We start from the raw sequence: 19,807 nt of genomic DNA on the forward strand, positions 1-19,807 counted from the left end.
GCAATTTGCATAGCTCAAATTGCATAGCTTATTTCAAGCTACAAGTGCAGTGTAGACACACTGTAGATGTGTCGACACATTGTTGATGAACCTACGGGTACATCTGGAGAGCAGCACTATTTCAGGATACTTCCGGTATCCTGAAATAGCTATTCTGCATGTGAAGAAGTGGGCTGTGCCCTCGAAAGCTCATGATCCCATCTACATGTTTCATTAGTCTATAAAGTGCTACCAGACCATTTGTTGTTTTTTCTGTAACAGACTAACTTGGCTACCCCCTGAAGCTCCTAAGCAAGCTCGTTATTTTGGAATATAACGGGCTTGCTATTCCAACGTCCCTGTAAACCTTGTTCCACGAGAAACAAAAGACAGGACTATGTAGCACTTTACAGACTAACAAGATGGTTTATTAGGTGATGAGCTTTCATGGGCTAGACCCAGTTCCTCAGATCAAATTGTGGAAGAAAATTGGCATGACCATATATCCCAAAGGGATACAATCAAAAAGAGTGAACACATATAAAATTGGCAAATCATCCTGAGGTTCTTACCAACAACCACAGGACATACCACATTAATACCAACCCTGGAACTTTCCCTTGCAACAAACCCCGTTGACAGCTTTGTCCACATATTTACTCTGCTGACACCGTCATTGGACCTAACCATGTCAGTTATAAGACCAAGAACACATATTCCTGTTCATTCAGAATATAATTTATGCCATCATGTGCCAACAGTGTCCGTCTGCTATGTATGTTGGACAAACTTCTCAGACACTTCGCCAAAGAATCAATGCCCACAAAACAGACATCAGACAGTTTCACAAAGAAAAAACAGATTCTTGCCATTTCAGCCAGACTGGGCATTGTCTCAACGACCTCACTACATGCATCCTGCTTCAAAGAGTCTTTAACACCAGACTAGAAAGGGAAGCCTCAGAATTGTCATTCATGCTTAAATTTGACACTTTACGAATGGGCCTTAACAAAGATGCTAATTATCGTACCCATTACAAAGATAGCTTCCCCAATTATCACCCCTAATATCATTATCTCATAGACACTAACCTCCCCCCCCTTACCCTTCCTCTGTTCTAAAATCTGATTTGTCAATTTTATGTGTTCACTTTTTTTGATTGTATCCCTTTGGTATATATGGTCATGCCAATTTCTTCCACAATTTGATCTGAGGAAGTGAGGCTGGCCCACGAAAGCTCATCACCTAATAAACCATCTTGTTAGTCTTTAAAGTGCTGCATAGTCCTGTCTTTTGTTTCAGCAAGACCAGACTAACACGGCTACATCTCTATTATTATTCCACAAGGATTAAGGGACATTTCGGAATAGCGCTTTTTCGAAATGTGGCGTTGTGTAGCTAGCACCAAATGACGAAATAAACTATTTCGAAATTAACTCGAAATAAGCTATGCAATTTGCATAGCTCACATTGTGTAGCTTATTTCGAGATAAGGGTGCTTTGTAGACCTGTGAAAATTGTATCCAATTCCTGTCCTCCTCTTTGCTCTGTATTGAATTCCCAATTCATGGCTTTCCTTATTAATCCCAACCAGTGGGGCTGATAAAGAGCTGTATGATCCCTGGAACTTTGCTGTGTATTTGCTTTACATGCCTGCATGTGTGTGCAAGTGCCACGGTTGTCTAAGCAACAGCACATTCAACACAAACCCATGTAATAACTACGGCTTTACAGACAACCAATGGGCTGGAATGGGGTTGTTTTCCCTGAAGAGAAGACCTTCGATGGTGCTGTAAGAAGGTGCAGCTTCCTAAGTTGTCTGTTTCTCTGAATACCGCAGCTCTGTCATTATCTCCTCTGCCTGCTCATTAAATCCTCAAGTGGGTGGCTCATTAAATCCTACAGGAAAGGAAGCCAATTCAGTCATTAACGTTTGAAAAACCAAAAACACCCCCTTGCTGGCCCCTGCCTGAATCCAGCTCAAGAATGCTGCTGAAATGTGCATCCGTACCTGGATGTTCACTGCTTGACACCTGTTTTTACCTAAGTGTCAAATCTTGTGGGCCTTATCCCGGTTCTAGCCAGTCCATATGCAAGTTGGCCTGTTTATGGATGAGGTTAAAAAAAAACAGAATAAGGACCTCAAGATTTGACCTGTGGCAAAAAATATGTTCTGCTGCTGTTTGGAGCAGTTTGATTCAGGAGCCTGCTAACAAGCCTGATCTTGACAGCAATGAAATAATAATGAGGATGAGATGATAATATTGCCTATAAAGCTTCCCATTCATACCCCATCACACCCCAGAGGTGCTCAGCATTCGCACATCCAGATAAAATACAGACCTAACAAGCAACCTATAATACATCCTTTCAGCCATGAATGCAGGGGAGCTGAATAGCTCCCCCCCGTACTCCCCAGGTGCTCCTATCAGAACAACTTTCCGTGTGCATTGTTAACGCGTTGGGCTAAGCTAACCTGAATTACATTGGGTCTCAGGGATAATTCCAGCGCCAGGAGCAGAGAGAGACGTATTGGGCTGACGCTCCTCTCTTGCATCGACCAAGTACTGTAACAGCTCCCTCTCTCTCTGCATCCTCTCTTTACTGGGAGGCAGCTCTGCATCATGCAGGCTGCTGGCTGAATGCAGCAGAGGAGCGGGCTGGAATTTTTGGCACCGGCTAGGAAGAAAAAAAAAAGAGGCAGCGTTTTCCTTTCCTGTATGGGCATGCAGATTCCAGGTAGGTTCCCATCTGATGAATTGAATACCGCATCCCCAATCAGCACAGATACTGGGCTTTCTTCTGGATCATGCCTCATTCCTGTGGATGGGCATTAATAGGGGAAGCCGCTAATTTGGTACTATGTCATTGCTATTGCTTTGTGGTTTGGATTGAGGAGTTGGGTAATATTTGCACTTACTTTCTCGGGGGGGGGGAGGCTGCAGCAAAGCTAATAGCTGCCACTAGACATGGAGTACGGGATAAATGCTAGGAAGGGGCAGAGGGATAGCAACTGTAAGTAACGATCGGTGGAGCGGGGAGCAGGATATAGATTCAGTCCCTGCAGGTGGTTTGATTTCTGTAACATCAACAGGGAAGAGCTAAAAGCCCATTATTTCTGTGGCAAGTGAAGCCGAGGATCAGCCGCGGCTGCATGAAAAGGCTCGCAAGCTGCTCTCAGTCAGCAGTGTTTATTGTTTCTGGTCTAAATTTGAAAGTCTTTGCCCTCGACATTTTTTGTTCGCGAGATCCTTCTGTGCCGGCGTGCAGGGTAGTTTAAGTGGGACAATAGTGACTCTGCGCTGGGGAGCTACCTGGGCTTTGACATTGTATAGATCGCATCTTTCCGCAGCAGAAAAAAAAAAAGATAACCATTTTAGAGGCAGCTGGGGGCACTGTGTGGGGAACGGTTTCATGTCACCATCCAGAGGATGGAAGGAGGGGTATGACTCTCCCTTCACGTCTGTGAGAAGTGCCCGTTACATATTTATTATGAGCAGAGAGGAAAAAAGAAATCGATAGAATCTTCTTTTTTGTTTATTAACCTCACCTCTTTTATTTCCCTTTGCTTACTGACCCCAGAGCTCGGCGGGATGTCTCTGGTCCACTGAGAAGCCAGTGAAGTCTGTGGGGTTGTTATACCTGGGAAATCAGATTCAGATATTGACAGGCAGCCCTGGAGACCAGATTGATAAGGGCTGAGAAAGTGTCGTGAGCCTTGACAACAAAGAAGGGGGGCTCCTGGAGCTGGTTTGGTTCGAAAAAGTCTTGTCAGTCGGGTTTGAGTTTTGCAGCAATTTGGCATTGGTTCAGAATCAGGTGTTTTTCTGTCTGAACCCACAGGCTACGGCTACACTGCACGCGCGTTCTTGCGCAAGTAAATTTACAGTAAAGCGTCAGAAAAGAGGGCTTCTTGCACAAGAGTTATTCCTCTCCCCAAGAGGAATAAGCCCCGTTGCGCAAGAAGGCAGTGTGGACGGCCAACAGGGGTTTCTTGCGCAAGAAACCCCCATGGCTAAAATGGTCATCAGAGCTTTCTTGCGCAAGAGAGCATCCACACTGCCATGGATGCTTGTGCGCAAAAGCACATCTCTTGTACAAAAGCACGTGGCAGTTGTGGAACTGCTCTTGCTCAAGAACTCCTTCACAGAACAGTTCTTGTGCAAGAAGCCTGCAGTGTAGACATAGCCACAATGTTCAGGGTGTGTGTGTGTGGATGTGAGTACATAAGGGATTCATGTAAATGGTTCTAATATAAGTCCCCCCACTGTTTTAAACAGAGGTGAGCAAAATCAAGCATGGGTTGGCTTTTCTAAACTTTGTTATTCGTGACTGGGTGGTCCAGCTGTGGTTCCTTTCTGTTGTTTGGATTTCCATAGTTTGGGGGATTCGGGCCAATGGCCTCTCTCCACTGAGTAAGCGACGAGTCCAGATCAGACTTTTCAAAATGACCTTGGGTCTCATTCATTCATGATGTCATGTGAACCAACTACATGTGGCTCCCACCAGTGATGACTTGCTGTGTCTGCCCCTCCTGAGCTGTCTGTGTTAGTGCTAATAGAGTTCAGGGCTCTTGCTCCAGGGAACAAACAGATCCAGTTTGTAGCCCTGAACCATGTTCATGCTGGAAGTGAATTAAACTGGATGACGAGTGCTTGGTATGTCTCTTCTCAGGATGCAGGACAAGCCTTCCCGTACGGGTCACTGTGTTATCGGCTGCCAGTGTGCAGAGAGCGCCTCCTGTCCTATGCACTGATGTTGTCTCATTGTTTCCATGTGTTTCTCCATCCGTTTGTCTGTAGCCATCGGCTCTCCGATCCTTAGGTTGTACGTGGCTGAGGACGGAGATGGTCTTTTTGTTCTCTGGCCGGACAGCGCCTAGGACAATGGTTTCCTGCTCCATGGTGAGGACTCTCAGGCACAACAGTAACGTAAATAATGAATAATAACAGCATCACCCCACTGATCCAAGCAGCACGCTACCCAAGTGCCAGGGATGGCAACGGTTCATAGGGGCTGTGCTAACGTGGAGAGGTGGTTTTGCTTGGATTGCTCCCTCCCAGGGAAATCCTTAGGAGGAAAGGAAAACTCCATGGGTCCCCACCTGCTGGAGCCTTCCTGGGGTTGTGGTGTGGAGGGACAGGATTTGACATGTCTGCACACACACGTACAGCAGCCCGTGGCTCTGTCCCCAGGGCCACAGATCCAAGCGCAGTGCAGCAGCAGAGCGGGGGAGAATGTAACCAAGAAGAGAAGATTAGACTCTCTACCTGTAACAGTGAGACCCTCTGTTTTTAAAGTCTTATCACATGGGTTCCCCCCTCCCCGCAGGATAAACTTCATGGAATTCCGTGTATCCACATTCATAGGCAGCAGGTTTCAAACAAACAAAAGGAAGTTTGTCTTCCCTCAGTGCACAGTCAACCTATGGAACTCCTTGCCAGAGTAAAGGCTATGACTTTAATGGGATTCAAAAAAGAGCTAGATAGATTCATGAAGGTTAGGTCCATCAATGGCTGTTAGCCAGGATGGGTACAAAAGGTGTCCCTCACCTCTGTTTGTCTGGAAATGGGCGACGGGAGGGATCATGTGAGGATTGCCTGTTGTGTTCCCTCCCTCTGGGGCATCTGGTATTGGCCATTGTCAGCAGGCAGGATACTGGGCCGGATGGACCTTTGGTCTGCCCCAGTGCGACCGTTTTTACGTTCACTCCAGAGTCTCAGTATTTCAACTCCTCATTAACCCAGGGGCTTTCTATTCATGGTGGATGGACCACCTGGGTTCCACCAAGCTCTTGCTAGTCATCTGCACAGATGCTGGTCATGTGGGACTGCCTCCTCCTTGCTTCCACCCACGAAGCAGCACTGAAAAGTGCTCCCAATGCATTCCCCTGTGAGCGGCTGCTACCATCACCATGGGGATAAGCGGGGTGATTATGAAGAGGAGGAAATGGGCCCTGCAAGAGCAAATGGCAGAGGATGCAGCGCAGTGAGACAGTCTGTCTAGGAAGATACAGCCCACACGCTGGAAACTAGAAGCAGAGAAGGAATTGTACTGTTGCTTGTTGCTTGTTTGTCTGTCAGTCTCATCTTTCCGCCTGTAAGCTCTTTGAGGGGTTTGCAGGAGGAGTAATTAGGAGTTTTAATTCGAACTACCTAGCCCGGGCCACGTGTAGCCGTGGGCAGGTAGTTTGAACTACGGGGCATTTAAAAATGGCGGCGCCCGGGAACATGCAAATAAAGCCCAGGATATTTAAATCCCAGGCTTCATTTGCAAGTTCGAATGACTACATTAGCCACCCTAGTTCGAACTAGGGTGGCAGTGTAGACATACCCTAAGAGAGCTGACGTTGGCTCGTTTTTTTTTTTTTTGGTTTAATAGAGCCGATGTTCCATAGAGTTTATTGCTAGACTAGAACCTTTAGATCATCTAGTCCAGGGGTGAGCAATAATTTTTGATGGGGGGCCATTCCAAGAGTTTGGAAAGTAGTCGAGGGCTGCACTGTTCCATGATATGAATGAAGGAGGTGCGGGGTCTGGGATGGAGGGAGCTTGGGGTAAGGGAGGGAGTTTGGGTGAAGAAGGCAGTTGTGACCTGGGGCACTGGACTTGGTTTAGAGGGGGTTGGATTGTGACTTAGGGAAGGGAATTGGGGTACAGGAGGGGATGCAGGGATTTGGGTTGTGAGCTAGGGCAGGAGGGGACTGTGATCTGGGGCAGGGGATTGGGGTGCTAGATCTGGGAGGGGATATGGGTACAGGAGGGGGGCAGGGGATTTGGGCATGTGGAGTAGGGGGAAGGAGTGGAGGGCAGAGGGTTGGGGAAAGGAAGGCCTGGGGTGCCAGAGATAGGCTTTGCCTGGAGACTTACCAGCCAGCAGACATTCCTGAATCAGCCTCCCTGCCTGCCCCACCCCTGCACAGGCTGCAGCCATGTGCTCTGGAGCCCCTTGTGCTTCGTGGCTGCTTGTTATTGAAACAGGTAGCTCCCACTGGCCATTTTTTGACTAGAAACTGGCCAGTGGGATTTTGCTGGGGGTGGGAGCAGCTTCTAAAGCTTTCCTCCCCTCCAGACTCACAGATTTTAAAGAAAAACCGCCCCGCAGCCATGTTTCTGAGTGGCGTGCACATGGGGCGAGGCAAACGGGGAGCCTGCCTGGGGCTCGCCATAGCGTCCGTGGACTGGATTCAGTGGCTTGGCAGGCCAGATCTGGCCTGCGGGCTGTATTTTGCCCAGGCCTCATCTAGTCCAACCCAGTACTCGGCTCAATGGGCCTTGGTTGGGGCCGTTCGCTGCTGGATGAGAATATTAAAACATTTGAGAATCCCTGGCTAAGACAATGGAGCCACCCTCTCTATCCCATGTAAAGCTGTCCCATGCTAAATGAGCACCCAACAGATTTTCAGCCAAGCTTTCTTCTCTGATTTTGCCCTTTCCCCTCCTGCAGGGCATGCCTGAAGAACGGGACCTTATGACTCCTCCTCAGTCAGCTGACGTGGCGGAGAAAAACCTCTCTGTTTCCGGCTGCCCCGAGCCCTGGATCGAACCCACGTTCACTCTAGCGGCCAAGGCCCGCGTGATCGTCACCATCTGCTTTTTCCTGATCGCGGCCTGCAGCAACTCCGTGGTGTTATACAGTATCATGAGGAAGAGGAGGAAGTCCCATGTCCGGCTGCTGATACTAAGCTTGACAGTGGCCGATTTGCTGGTGACCTTCACGGTCATGCCCCTGGATGCTGTGTGGAATGTGACGGTCCAGTGGTACGCTGGGGACCTGTCGTGTAAATTGCTGAACTTCCTCAAGCTCTTCGCCATGTACTCTGCCGCGCTGGTGCTCGTGGTTATCAGCATAGACCGGCACTCAGCCATTCTCCACCCCTTTGCCTTTGCTAGCTCCAACCGACGCAACAGGCTCATGTTATGTGTGGCTTGGGGCATGAGCTTCCTGCTGGCCTCTCCTCAGGTATGAGCACACTGCTGTTGGGAAGCGGAGGGCACTGAAAACAGGAAGGGCCACATGTTAGAATAAGCAAAATGGGCTTGGGGGATAACCAGCAACCAAAGGAAGGATGGTCCAGCGGTAAGAGCAGTAGCTGGAGACCTGGGTTCAATTCCCTGCTCCACTATGGCTTTTTTGTGTGTCCTGGGTGAGTCACTTGGTGGCTCTGGGCCTCAGTTTCCCATCTTCCCAATGGGGATAACCAAACTGTCCTACAGCCCAGCGTGGTTGTGAGGATGAATCCATTGGAAAGTAAGTGTTCATATAGTGCAGTACCTCAGTAATATGCCCGTTATTTTCCAAGATGAGCCCAGGTCCTAACTTGTTTTGAATTTTGAGGCATTCGGCTCTGAGATGTAGAGCCTCTCGGTTTGGTGCCCCAATCCCAGCTCACAGGAAGGTGATCAAATCCAGTTAGGTTTCAGGTATGTAGCTGATGAGGTTGCTATAAGAAATGGGACTTCTAGAACACAAGAGCAGCCACACTAGGTCAGCCTTCAGACAGTGGCCAATGCGGCCTTCTTCAGAGGAAATGAAGGGAACCGAGCGAATATTGAGAGACGTATTCCCAGTTGTCCACTCCCAGCTTCTGGCAGTCAGAGGTTTAGAGACAACCAGGGTGCGTCTACACAGCAAGGTAATTCCGGAATAACGGACGTTATTCCAAAATAACTATGCACAGCAGTTCTGTTATTTCAAAATAAATTCGAAATAACCGACGGCTTATGTAAACCTCATTCTATTAAGAATAACGCCTATTCTGAAATAGCTATTTCGAAATAAGGCCTGTGTAGATGCTCCGCTGCTGCTATTTCGAAATAGCTCCTCACCAGGGCCGTGTCCACACTCAGGGGTTCTTTCGAAAAAAGTACTCTTTTTTCGAAAGAACTTCCCCTGCATCCAGACTCAAGCCGCGTTCTTTCGAAATTATTTCGAAAGAACGCGGCTTTTCTTTTGATGGCGGTAAACCTCGTTTCACGAGGAAGAACGCCTTCCTTCGAAAGTTCCTCTTTCGAAGGAAGGCGTTCTTCAATGTAAAGAGGCCGTCTTCGAAAGAGAGCATCCAGACTCGCTGGGTGCTCTCTTTCGAAAAAGCGGATTTCCTCTATCGAAAGATCCGCCTGCAGTCTAGACGTGATCTTTCGAAAGAGGCTCTTTCGAAAGATGCTTTCGAAAGAGCCTTTTCGAAAGAAGCCTGCAGTCTAGACACAGCCCAGGGCCATTCTGAGTTATTCCTCCTGGGGCTGTAAATTGAGGTATCTTGTCTACATTAGGGAAGCCTGCCTCGGACTAATTTTAAGGTTTCCCTGCAGTGTAGACATGCTATTTCGAAATGAGCCATTTCGGAATAACTATTCCGCAATAGCTTATTCCAAAATATCTGTGCAGTGTAGACATACCCCAAGAGCAAGGAGTTGCTTCCCTGAACATCTTGGTTAGTAGCCATGGATGGACTTATCCTCCATGAACTTACCTAATTGTTTTTGGATCCTGACAATGAGTTCCACAGGTTAATAGTGCGTTGTATGATAAAATACTTCCTTGTGTTTGTTTTAAGCCTATTCATTTCATTGGGTGAGCCTGGTTGTTCTTTTATAAGAAGGGGTAAATAACACTTCCTCGTTCACTTTGTCCACACCAATCATGACTTTATAGACTTCTAGCATATCCCCCCTTCATCATTTCTTTCCCCCAGTCTTTTTAATTTCTTTTCATATGGAAGCTGTTCCATACCCCTGATCATTTTGTTGCCCTTCTCTATGCTCTTTACAATTAGAATATATCTTTTTTGAGATGGGGTGACCAGAACTGCAAACAATATTCAAGGTGTGAGCATACCCTGGCTCTGGACAGCGGCATTATAATATTTTCTGTCTTTTCTCTGTCCCTCTCTTAATGATTCCTAGCATTCTTCAGGCTTTTTGTGTCTGCTGCTGCACACTGCACAGATGTTTTCAGGGAACTAATGTTAGGGTTGTTAACTCATTTGTCCTCACCATACCCCAGGGAGAACAGTAATTGTTACAATCTCCATTGTACACTGTGAAAGTGACACACAGGAGGGGGAAGTTACAGGGCCAGGAAGAAGTTGTTGTCTGAGCTAAGATTATAATTTGGGAATTTCTGGCTTCCACTCACACTCAAGGCCTGTCTCTCGAACTGCTCCAGGTTCTCCAAAGGCTATGGTCCATGTATTCTGTACTTGGGAAATGAAATGACCAATTTAGCCCCTCTGCTCATGGCCACTTTCTCAATGATCCAGCTTGTGAGGACGAGCGAATCAAATGTGGTGCTGCTGCACCCTGGAGCTACCAAAAATGCCAATGAAATTTTGACTGCGCTCTGCTGTGGAGGTAATATCTCCTAGGCTCTACTAGCTTTAGTGGGAATCCAGTGAGTCTTGAACCCCATTCTTTGCATAGCGTTAGCTATTGCAATTTACACGCCTAACTCCTTAGTGTACATGCAACAGGATTCATCACCAACTTTGATCAGCTGATTGGATCATTAGCTTCCCCAGCCCAGGTACAACAGGGAGTGTGATGTGATCACTGATTCAGTCTCTCCCCCACTCCCCACTTGCTGAACTGGGAATGTATTGGCCATAGAATTCCATCCTTCTGAATGGAGATCCTAGAACACTAGAACTGGAAGGGACCTTGAGAGGTCATCAAGTCCAGTCCCCTGCCCGCATGGCAGGATCAAGCACCATCTAGACGAGGAGTGGGCAATAATTTCTGATGGGGGGGCACGCCACGATTTGGGAAAGTAGTCAAGGGCCGCACTCTTCCATGATACTAATGGAGGAGGAGCAGGATCTGGGATGGAAGTTGGGTACAAAAGAGAGCTTGGGGTAAGGGATTGGGGTGTAGAAGGGAGAGTGGGGTCTGGGAGGGAGTTTGGGTGAAGGAGGCAATTGTGACCTAGGACAGGGAACTGGGGTGCAGGGTTTTGGTTTTTGACCTAGGGGAGAGGACTGGGGTGCAGGAGTTTGGACTGTAACCTAGGGTAGGAGGGGATTGTGATCTGGAGTAGGAGATTGGGGTACCAGATCTTGGAGGGGGTATGGGTTCAGGAGCGAGGCAGAGGGTTTGGGTATGTTTGGGGTGGGGAAGAGGGAGGGGGAGGAGAGGGTCTGGGGTTCCAGAGGCATGCTCTGGCCAGGAGACTTACCAGCCAGCAGCCCAACCAGCCCGCCTATCTGCACAGCTAAAAGCTTGCAGAGCTTAAAACGTTTCTCAGCAAGCCAGCCAACCTGCCTGCCTCCCCCACGCCTGTATAGGCTACATGGCCATGTGCTTGTGTGAATAATTGAGCCGGAGGGGAGGGGGGCATGGTGCTTTGTCTGCTGCCTGTTATTCAAACAAGAAGCTCCCATTGGCCAGTTTCTGGCTAGAAGCCGGCCAATGGGACTGTGCTGGAGGCAGGAGTTACACCTGAAGCCTTCCCTCTCCCCTCCGGGCTCACAGTTTTAAAGAGTAACAGCCCCACAGCTGCTTTTCTGAGAGGTCTGCTGGGCAAGCAGGGGAACCTGCCTGGTACTCCCCATCCCACTAGCCGTATTTTGCCCAGGCCTGATCCAGACCATCTCTGACAGGTGTCTATGTAACCTGCTCTTAAATATCTCCAGTGATGGAGATTCCACCACCTCCCCAGGCAATTTATCCCAGTGCTTAACCACCCTGACAGTTAGGAAGTTTTTCCTAATGTCCAACCTAAACAAGCTGCAGTTTAAGCCCATTGCTTCTTGTCCTATGTTCAGAGGCCAAGGAGAATAACTTTTCTCCCTCCTCTCTGTAGCACCCTTTTAAGAACTTGAAAGCTGTTATCATGTCCCCTCTCAGTCTTCTCTTTCCCCAACTAAACAAACCCCATTCTTTCAGAAGATGATGAAACTACCCTGATTCTGCGAATGGTCCAGATGCGAATGAGAGTACAATTCGGCCCTATGGCTTTCTGATGTTGTGACATGCTATGTGGTTTGATCAACACAACAGCTGTGGTGCCCTTGGGACTCTCAGCACAGGATGGATTATTTTGCAATTGCAAATAAAGCAAACCTTTGAATGAGTGTGTGAAACATAACCTTAAAACCACAGGTTGTTCAGCGTTCCCTGTACGATGAGCACTTGGATGGCCACTCAGGGGAGATTCAAATGCTACCTCGCTGATTAGCAGAGCGCTCACAGCCAGCAGCATGCATTTCTACCGGTGGTGCACATCTGCCCCTGCCTGGGTGCACATAAAAAAATTTATCCCACACACGGATGCAAAAAAAGTGAGTGTTGTCACTTTAACGCTAAGTATGCCTCTACGCTGCAAAAACCAACACAAAACCCCACCAGGGTTTGAGAGTCTCAGAGCCTAGACCAGACGACTCAGGCTCATGGGGCTTGCACTACTAGGATTTGAATGGCAGTGGAGACATCCCCGCTCAAGCTGCGAGACATCCCAAGCACACAAACGCTCGCCCAAGTGGGAAGGTCTACAGTGCTATTTGTAGACCCATATTGCTAGCCCAAGTCAGTTGACCATGGCGCTGCCATGGGCTTCTTTCTGTGATTGCTGCCAGAGGATGGCAGGCAGAGAGCTTCTGTCCCACGTTAGTCCCCATTAGAACATCTCTTTGCCATGTTCCTCAGCACATCTAGCAACTCTGGGGAGCTAGACTCAACCTGCCGCTAGCACTTCCCCTGATCGGCGTGCATGGAGATTTGAAAACCCTACTGGCTCGGATTGTACTGCTGGCCCTGTCTGCAGCAGGCTACTTTGCCAAATATTGCTCCTGCTGGTTACCAGGAGTGGTCGACACTGTAGCCCCGCCACATTGCCACTGATCACCGGCACCTGAAGCCAAGCAGGTTGGCAAGACCTGCTCCCACCAAGGTCACAATGTGGTGCTCAAAATACCATCAGCAGCCTGGAACTCTGCCTGCACTAAACCCCCAGTGGAGCTGAGATGCTAGCCGCAACAGTAGGACATTTTGGCAAACCCCTTCCCCTCCCCCCCCCCCCTCCAAGGGGACCGGCTCCATAAATCGCTCTTCTAGGCAGCCTATGGCGTTCCTTCAATAGGTGCAGTCTATATGGAAACCATTCTCTAGCTACGCTGGTCTGCCACCACCTTGCTTCAAATGCAATTGCTATAAAGGATGTAAGGTAGACAGGGCCTAACAGACCAGAACTAACCATCTTCCTCACAGGTCTGCTGCTTGTGCCGCTATTTCAAGCTGCTCCTGTCCTAAATCCAGTCATTTCATCAGTTCCCCAGCAGGCAATAATCATTAGGTCACCAGGGCCCTGTATAGTGGAGGAAACCTACCAGGTGACAATCAGACATTACCGCTTGGGGAAGGATTCTTACAGGTGTTCAGAGACTCCCATTGAAATCCATTGGAGTTTGTCACCTTTGAGGTCTTGGGCCTTAGTCCATTCTAGCCACAATAAAGTGTGTCTGGACTATAACAGCTCTACTACATCTGCTCTGCCATCAGTCCTCCTTTCAGTGCGCTCTCAGTGTATGGCTACACTGCCGTTTCTTTGCAGAAGAGGATATACAAATCGCGCTCTCATTTGCATATTTTCTTTTTGAGGAAGAGATTTTGCCAATAAAAAGCCCCATGTAAATGGGGCCATTTGTCAGGAAAAAAACCCCTTTTTCACAAGATCCCTTATGCCTCAAAAATCGAGGTTTACATGATCTTGCAAAAAAATTTTTTCCGACAAATGGCCTCGTTTACATGGGGCTTTTTAGTGGCCAAACCTCTTCCGCGAAAAGAATCGGAAGAAGATATGCAAATGAGAGCACGATTTGCATATCCTTTTTGGCAAAAAAGTGGCAGGGTAGCCATAGCTTCAGTATGCGATTTCAGGGCTGCAAGATAACATAGAGAGTGACTGGCATTTTTAAAGGCAAATGTGGAGTTTTCCTTTGAAAGATGCTCCTGCTTCAGACAGTGGAAGGCGCTTCTGACACTAATGGAGATAAGTGGGCTGCATTGTCAGCTCCGGACAGGAAACCACTATCAAGGGGAAATAAATCTGGTAAGCAAGAGTTCTATAGTGTTGTCGTAGTGACACTAAAGAATTCCAAGTTCCTGAGGGAGATAAATAGCTCTTCATACGGCTACTGAATGCATCAAATCGTGCATGGCCGGGAACAACTATGTTTAAAATACCCCCACATTGGCTGAAGAGCTCATGGGGGGTTATTTTCTGCTCTAGGCCGAAGTATGGTTTTGAGAATGGGATAATTTTTACCAGGGAGAACAGCATCATCGTACTTGGAAAGGAGAGACCACTCCATCTCAACTCATGGACTTTATCCCGGATGTATTTATAGGAACCTATCTTACAGAGTTCATTAATGCGTTTGCGAGTGGTTGATAGAACAGTGTCTGTGACAGGGTGCACTCACAGAAGTCCTCTTGGGATTGTTCCACACTGTGCTGATCATGCCACTGACACCTGACTTCTTGCTCTCTGGAGCTCCCCACCATCCTGTCCTGCTGGGCCAGATCCCCTGGTCTCCCCCAGAGTTGAGATTACCACTCCTATGCAAAGCAATGCAGACTCTGAACCATTTCAGTTCTGGGAGGACTCAGTTCTAAGGGTTCAGCACCTAGAAAACCAACCCCCAAATAGGTATCACCTCCTCCAAATAAATCCATCTTGCCCTGTGTAAAAGTTTTTCATAGGGAAAGCTGATGGATTAACTCTCTTTATCAATGAAAGAGAGCTGCACAGTGATTTCTCCCAACCCTTCCCCAGATAACTCCCCCCACTTATTTACACTGGGTTTGATAATAAACAGAAGCATTTGTATTAAATATAAAAAGTAAGATTTACATGATTGCAAATGAAAACAGTCAGATCAAAGTAAGTTACTAAATTAAAAGGAAAAGAAAATGCATAGCTAATTTTAATCCACTAATAAACTTGTTACATACAAATTCTTACCTTAAACAGCTGTTCTTATTTCAGGTATAAGCTTCAAATCAGACCTGTTCTTTTACTCTGATTGGGGTCTAGAGCCTTCTTCAAGACTTCTTTTGTATCCTCCTAGGGTGGGCCAGGCAGTTTCCAGTGCCAGCTGAAGAAAAAGGGCTGATAGTTTCCCATTGCTTAAATATACTTTCTCCCCAGAGCAGGAATCCTTTTTTTTGGTATCTCCCCATGGAAAATTACCGAGTTCAAACTGGATTCCAGTACCAGGTGGTATGGTCACCTGTCTTTCTAGGAACAACTCACCCTTTGGGCTTATAGGCCAAAAAAAGGCTGTTTACAGGTTGTTGAGTTGATCACTGAGTCATTAAGTTTCCTGGGCACCAGTAATAGCCCTTGTTAACACAGATCCACAATTCATATTTTTAATGTCACACACAAGAATGATATTTGCACAAAAAACAAATCTACAGCTCCAGCAGATTGTAACTATAACAGTGATATGTTGTGTGACCAGTTTTGCATTGAGCATCTTCAAGTTATACATATTCATAAGCACATTTTCATAAGGAATGGAGGAGGGCCATCACAGTGCCAACTGGCACAAAGGAGTATAGTTACAGTAAAGGCTGAGGTTTGTGAGCGAGGCCTGGAGAACAATGTAATGAGCTTTTCATTCTGACAGAAGTCCATTTTTCTCCTGATGTAGCTACAGGGGAACCTTGCAGTGTTGTACTAGTGCATGAGAACGGGGCAGTGGAATTGACCACAACTGAACCCGATAACTGTTCAAGGTGAGTAATGGGCTGAGTCAGCAAAGAGCAGCGATGGGCAACCTAGCCTAGTGAGTGGAGCCCTCCTTCATCTCAGTGGGCTGAAAGATGGTCCTAACCAAGATGGTCTCCTGAGACAGGGGAGTTTTGCTAACAGTGCTTGTGTACCTAGAATTGGCAGAGTTAGGGTTAAGTTTGTTAAGGTTGGGTTAGGGTTTGGGTTAAGGTAGTTTTGCATACGTAGAATTTTCAGTGCGGATTGAACCGTAGCAGTGCTTTAATTGGATGCAGAGGGAGCACCCGGCTCTCACAATCAATGTTGTGTGTGATCCACACCTACCTCACACCCCCCACCCTTGCTTTACGTGTGTGTCACTTTAGTAACACCAGTAGGGAATAAAACGATACAGATAGAACCCAGCGGAATCTAGCAATCTTGTTCATGGGCAACAGTAAACAAAATGCCTCGTGGGCCACACGCAGAACTCCGATGGGCTGCAGGTTGCCCCCTACTGGCCAAGAGCACGTATGAGTCCACATGCATCCTCCGGTTCTGCTGATGAGAGACACAGCAAGAGTTAATGGGGGGACAGATGATTTCATCTCTGCTCCCGCAGGGTTCTAACACCTTCCTCTCCAGCACCTGGCGCTGACGACTGTCAAATATTGAACTAGACGGAGCTGTGAGCTAACCAGGCTGGCAAATTCTGTGCAATAAGAACTTTGAAATTCTTGTCAGGTTTAAGAATTGCCGGAAGGTGTCCTCTGTCAGCCCGGGGGGAGATTGTCATTGTGACAGCGCCCCTGCGAGGACCATCTCTGAATGGGTGTCTCATTCTTCCTTTCAGCTCTTCCTTTTTCACCTGCACACTGTCCCAGGTGTCAATTTTACCCAGTGCGTGACCCATGGGAGTTTCCAAGCGCACTGGGAAGAAACCCTCTACAACATGTTCACCTTCACCACCCTCTACGTCGCCCCGCTGAGCGTCATGATCGTCTGCTACATCCGCGTCATCTGGGAAGTCAGCAAGCAACTGAAGATCAACCAGGGTGAGCAGGCTGCGGCTGTTTCGCATTCAGCACACTTGCATGGGATCTTAGCGGTAGTGCCGAGACATGGCCATCGTGTTCCCCGCCACAGCCCTTAGATTTCACAGGCACCTCTTGTTGCATAATGAGCATCATTGCCTGACCTCTCTGGGCTTAGAAAATGGGAAACAGCGGGTGTGTTTCTTGGGAGGAGCAGCCCTCTCTGAGGGGAAATAACAAACAGCTGACTAGGGAGCCTTGGGTCATGTTTACTTGGTGAGACTGCAGATGTGGTGCAGAAGGGCACAGAGCATGAAATCTGCCACCCCTTTTTGCCCACTTCCTCCAGGAGTACCATGGAGACTTGCCATTGTCTCCTTCAGGCCTGACAAGGAGAGACGGGGAGGGCGTGCAAGGTCTGGGACAGCTTTCTCTATCCAGGGCCAGGCCTCAATCCAGTCAGGTGCCTTGATGGTGATGAAAGGCAGCAGCCTTGGAAACTGGCACCTTCTTATTCATCCACCCCTAGGAGAAGCCCAACCTGCGCCTTGTGCATGGCTTTATACCCCACTGGAGCCCTTTAGGGTGAAATATACCCCAAAACCGAGAGCCAGTACAGGGTTCTGGGCACCACTTTGGCCCTGTGGTAACTCCATTCAGCTGGGCTACATCTACACTGGCACGAATTTCCGAAAATGCTTTTAACGGAAAAGTTTTCTGTTAAAAGCATTTTCGGAAAAGTGCGTCTAGATTGGCAGGATGCTTTTCCGCAAAAGCACTTTTTGCGGAAAAGCGTCCGTGGCCAATCTAGATGCAGTTTTCCGCAAAAAAGCCCCGATCGCCATTTTCGCAATTGGGGCTTTTTTGCGGAAAACAGTACTATGCTGTCTACACTGGCCCTTTTGGGCAAAAGTCTTTCAGAAAAAGACTTTTGCCCGAACGGGAGCAGCATAGTTTTTCCGGAAAAGCACTGATGATTTTACAGGAGATCGTCAGTGCTTTTCCGGAAATTCAAGTGGCCAGAGTAGACAGCTGGCAAGTTTTTCCAGAAAAGCAGATGATTTTCCAGAAAAACTTGCCAGTCTAGACACAGCCCAGCAGTTTGGGCGTAATCCAGCACTCCCTGCAGTCACTGGGAACATTTCCAGGGGGCTTTGGATCAGACCCCGTGTAGCAAAGTCAAACTCTTCCTGACTTCGATGGAGGCAGGGCTGGGCATGCGGGTCTCCTCCTGGTTGCGTGCTGTTGCGTCGTATACAATTGTCCCTTTGACTCTCCCCGGCAGGTCTAGCAACAGGCAAAAACAACCACATCTCCAAGGCGCGACTGAAGACCATCAAGATGACCATTGTAATTGTTGCCTCCTTCGTTATCTGCTGGACCCCCTACTACCTCCTGGGCCTGTGGTACTGGTTCCAGCCAGGCATGATTCAAAGCATGCCCGAGTACGTCAACCACAGCCTCTTTCTCTTTGGCTTGCTGCACACATGCACTGACCCGGTCATTTACGGACTCTACACCCCCTCCTTCCGAGAGGACATGAAGATGTGTCTGAGAGGGATTGAAACAGTCATTACGGGCCAGGAGCGAAACAAACTGATGTCCAGTTCGGAGATGAACATCAAGGATTGCACGGCCAACAGTGGAGCTGTCTCGGGGGCTTCCCACGGCACAGCCATCCACACGGTCTGCTAAAGAACAGCAGCTGGCAGGAGGAAAGGACGTCGGCGTTGATCATGGGCGTCGTGTTGGCCTATTCTCCTATTACGGAGGTGGGCTGGGATGTACAGTCCTCACGCTGGCGGGTCGTTCCGCCACCTGCCCCACCTGCATGGAATAGTGCACAGAAATTGATAACTGAGAGCAGCTTCTGCCACTCACGTCGAGTCTCACCATGCTTTCCAAAGGGGCCCATTGACTCCCCCTCATTCCAGGCCTGAGCTTTGCCTCGGAGGCCTTCTTGTAACCATGCAAGAGACTCAGCGTCAGGCTGGTGTCCTGCCCTGATGAAATCCTTTGCACAGGTAGTTCCACCCTCTTCATGGCCTTTTCACACTGCTCTGGGGCTAAGTGCAACCTACTGGGAGGAGTCTAAAATTCGCTCTCTGCCAGCCTCCTGCCAACAGTGTGTCTCGGTTTCTAAACAAAGACACAGGACCAGATTTGCAAAAGAGCATCCTTCCCTTTTGCCCTTGGTGGAATCATTCCTGGGGTGAATGGTGCCTGGGGGCAGAGGTGTTTGCTGAACCACGCTCAGGGGCTGTGTGGTTCTCACGGCCGTGACTTCCATGACAGGAATGAGACATTTCAGGGTTTGACATACAAAATCATGGTCTTGTCTTCCCAGCCAGCCTGGTGCTGACATCGCCTCCTCTGTGATTTTCCACTCACCTGCCCCATGTTAAAAGCCGCCCACATGACTCAGAACAGGCTGGCACCAGCCCTAACTCCTCCACTGTAATTCCTGTGACTGATTTGAAATCCCCGAGAAGTGAGCTTGTGAAAGGTGCTTGTTTGGGACTTTTTGATAGATGTGTTGTGGAAATAAATGGTCAGTGGATTGCTTGTGGAAAAACCTTAGTGGGCTCCATGCCATGCACCCTGACTGGGAACACTTGGAGATATGTTCTCCTTTGAACGGATGTGATTACAAGTAAAAGATGATGAGTAAGGAATAAGTGAATAAGGAAAAGTTATTTATGTATTCCCACAATATAAGAACTAGGGGTCCCCAAATGAAATTAGTAAGCAGCAAGTTTAAAACAAACAAAAGGAAGTTTTTCTTCACTCAGCACAGTCAACCTGTGGAACTCCTTGCCAGAGGATGTTGTGAAGACTAAGACTTTAATAGGTTTAAAAAAGAGCTAGATAGATTCATGGAGCTTAGGTCCATTAATGGCTATTAGCCAGGATGGGAGGAATGTAGTCCCTAGCCTCTGTTTGTCTGAAAATGGATGATGGGAGAAGGATCACATGATGATTCCCTGTTCTGTTTGCTCCCTTTGGGGCATCTGGCATTGGCCACTGTCGGCAGAGAGGATACTGGGCTAGATAGACCTTTGGTCTGACCCAGTATGGCCGTT

General features: G+C 48.1%; 1 protein-coding gene across 1 annotated transcript; it reads left to right on the forward strand.

The window, feature by feature from the left end:
- Positions 1–4,761: 4,761 nt before the first annotated feature.
- Positions 4,762–19,439, forward strand: LOC102447193 (gonadotropin-releasing hormone II receptor-like). Its single transcript, XM_075896905.2, has 4 exons — positions 4,762–4,883; positions 7,426–7,941; positions 16,544–16,745; positions 18,010–19,439. The coding sequence occupies exons 1-4, from the start codon at positions 4,827–4,829 to the stop codon at positions 18,417–18,419; spliced, it is 1,185 nt and encodes a 394-aa protein (XP_075753020.2). The 5' UTR covers positions 4,762–4,826; the 3' UTR covers positions 18,420–19,439.
- The last annotated feature ends 368 nt before the right edge of the window (positions 19,440–19,807 follow it).

This window comes from Pelodiscus sinensis, chromosome 14 (genome assembly GCF_052426305.1).
Source record: "Pelodiscus sinensis isolate ZL-2025 chromosome 14, ASM5242630v1, whole genome shotgun sequence".
NCBI classification, from domain to species: domain Eukaryota; kingdom Metazoa; phylum Chordata; order Testudines; family Trionychidae; genus Pelodiscus; species Pelodiscus sinensis.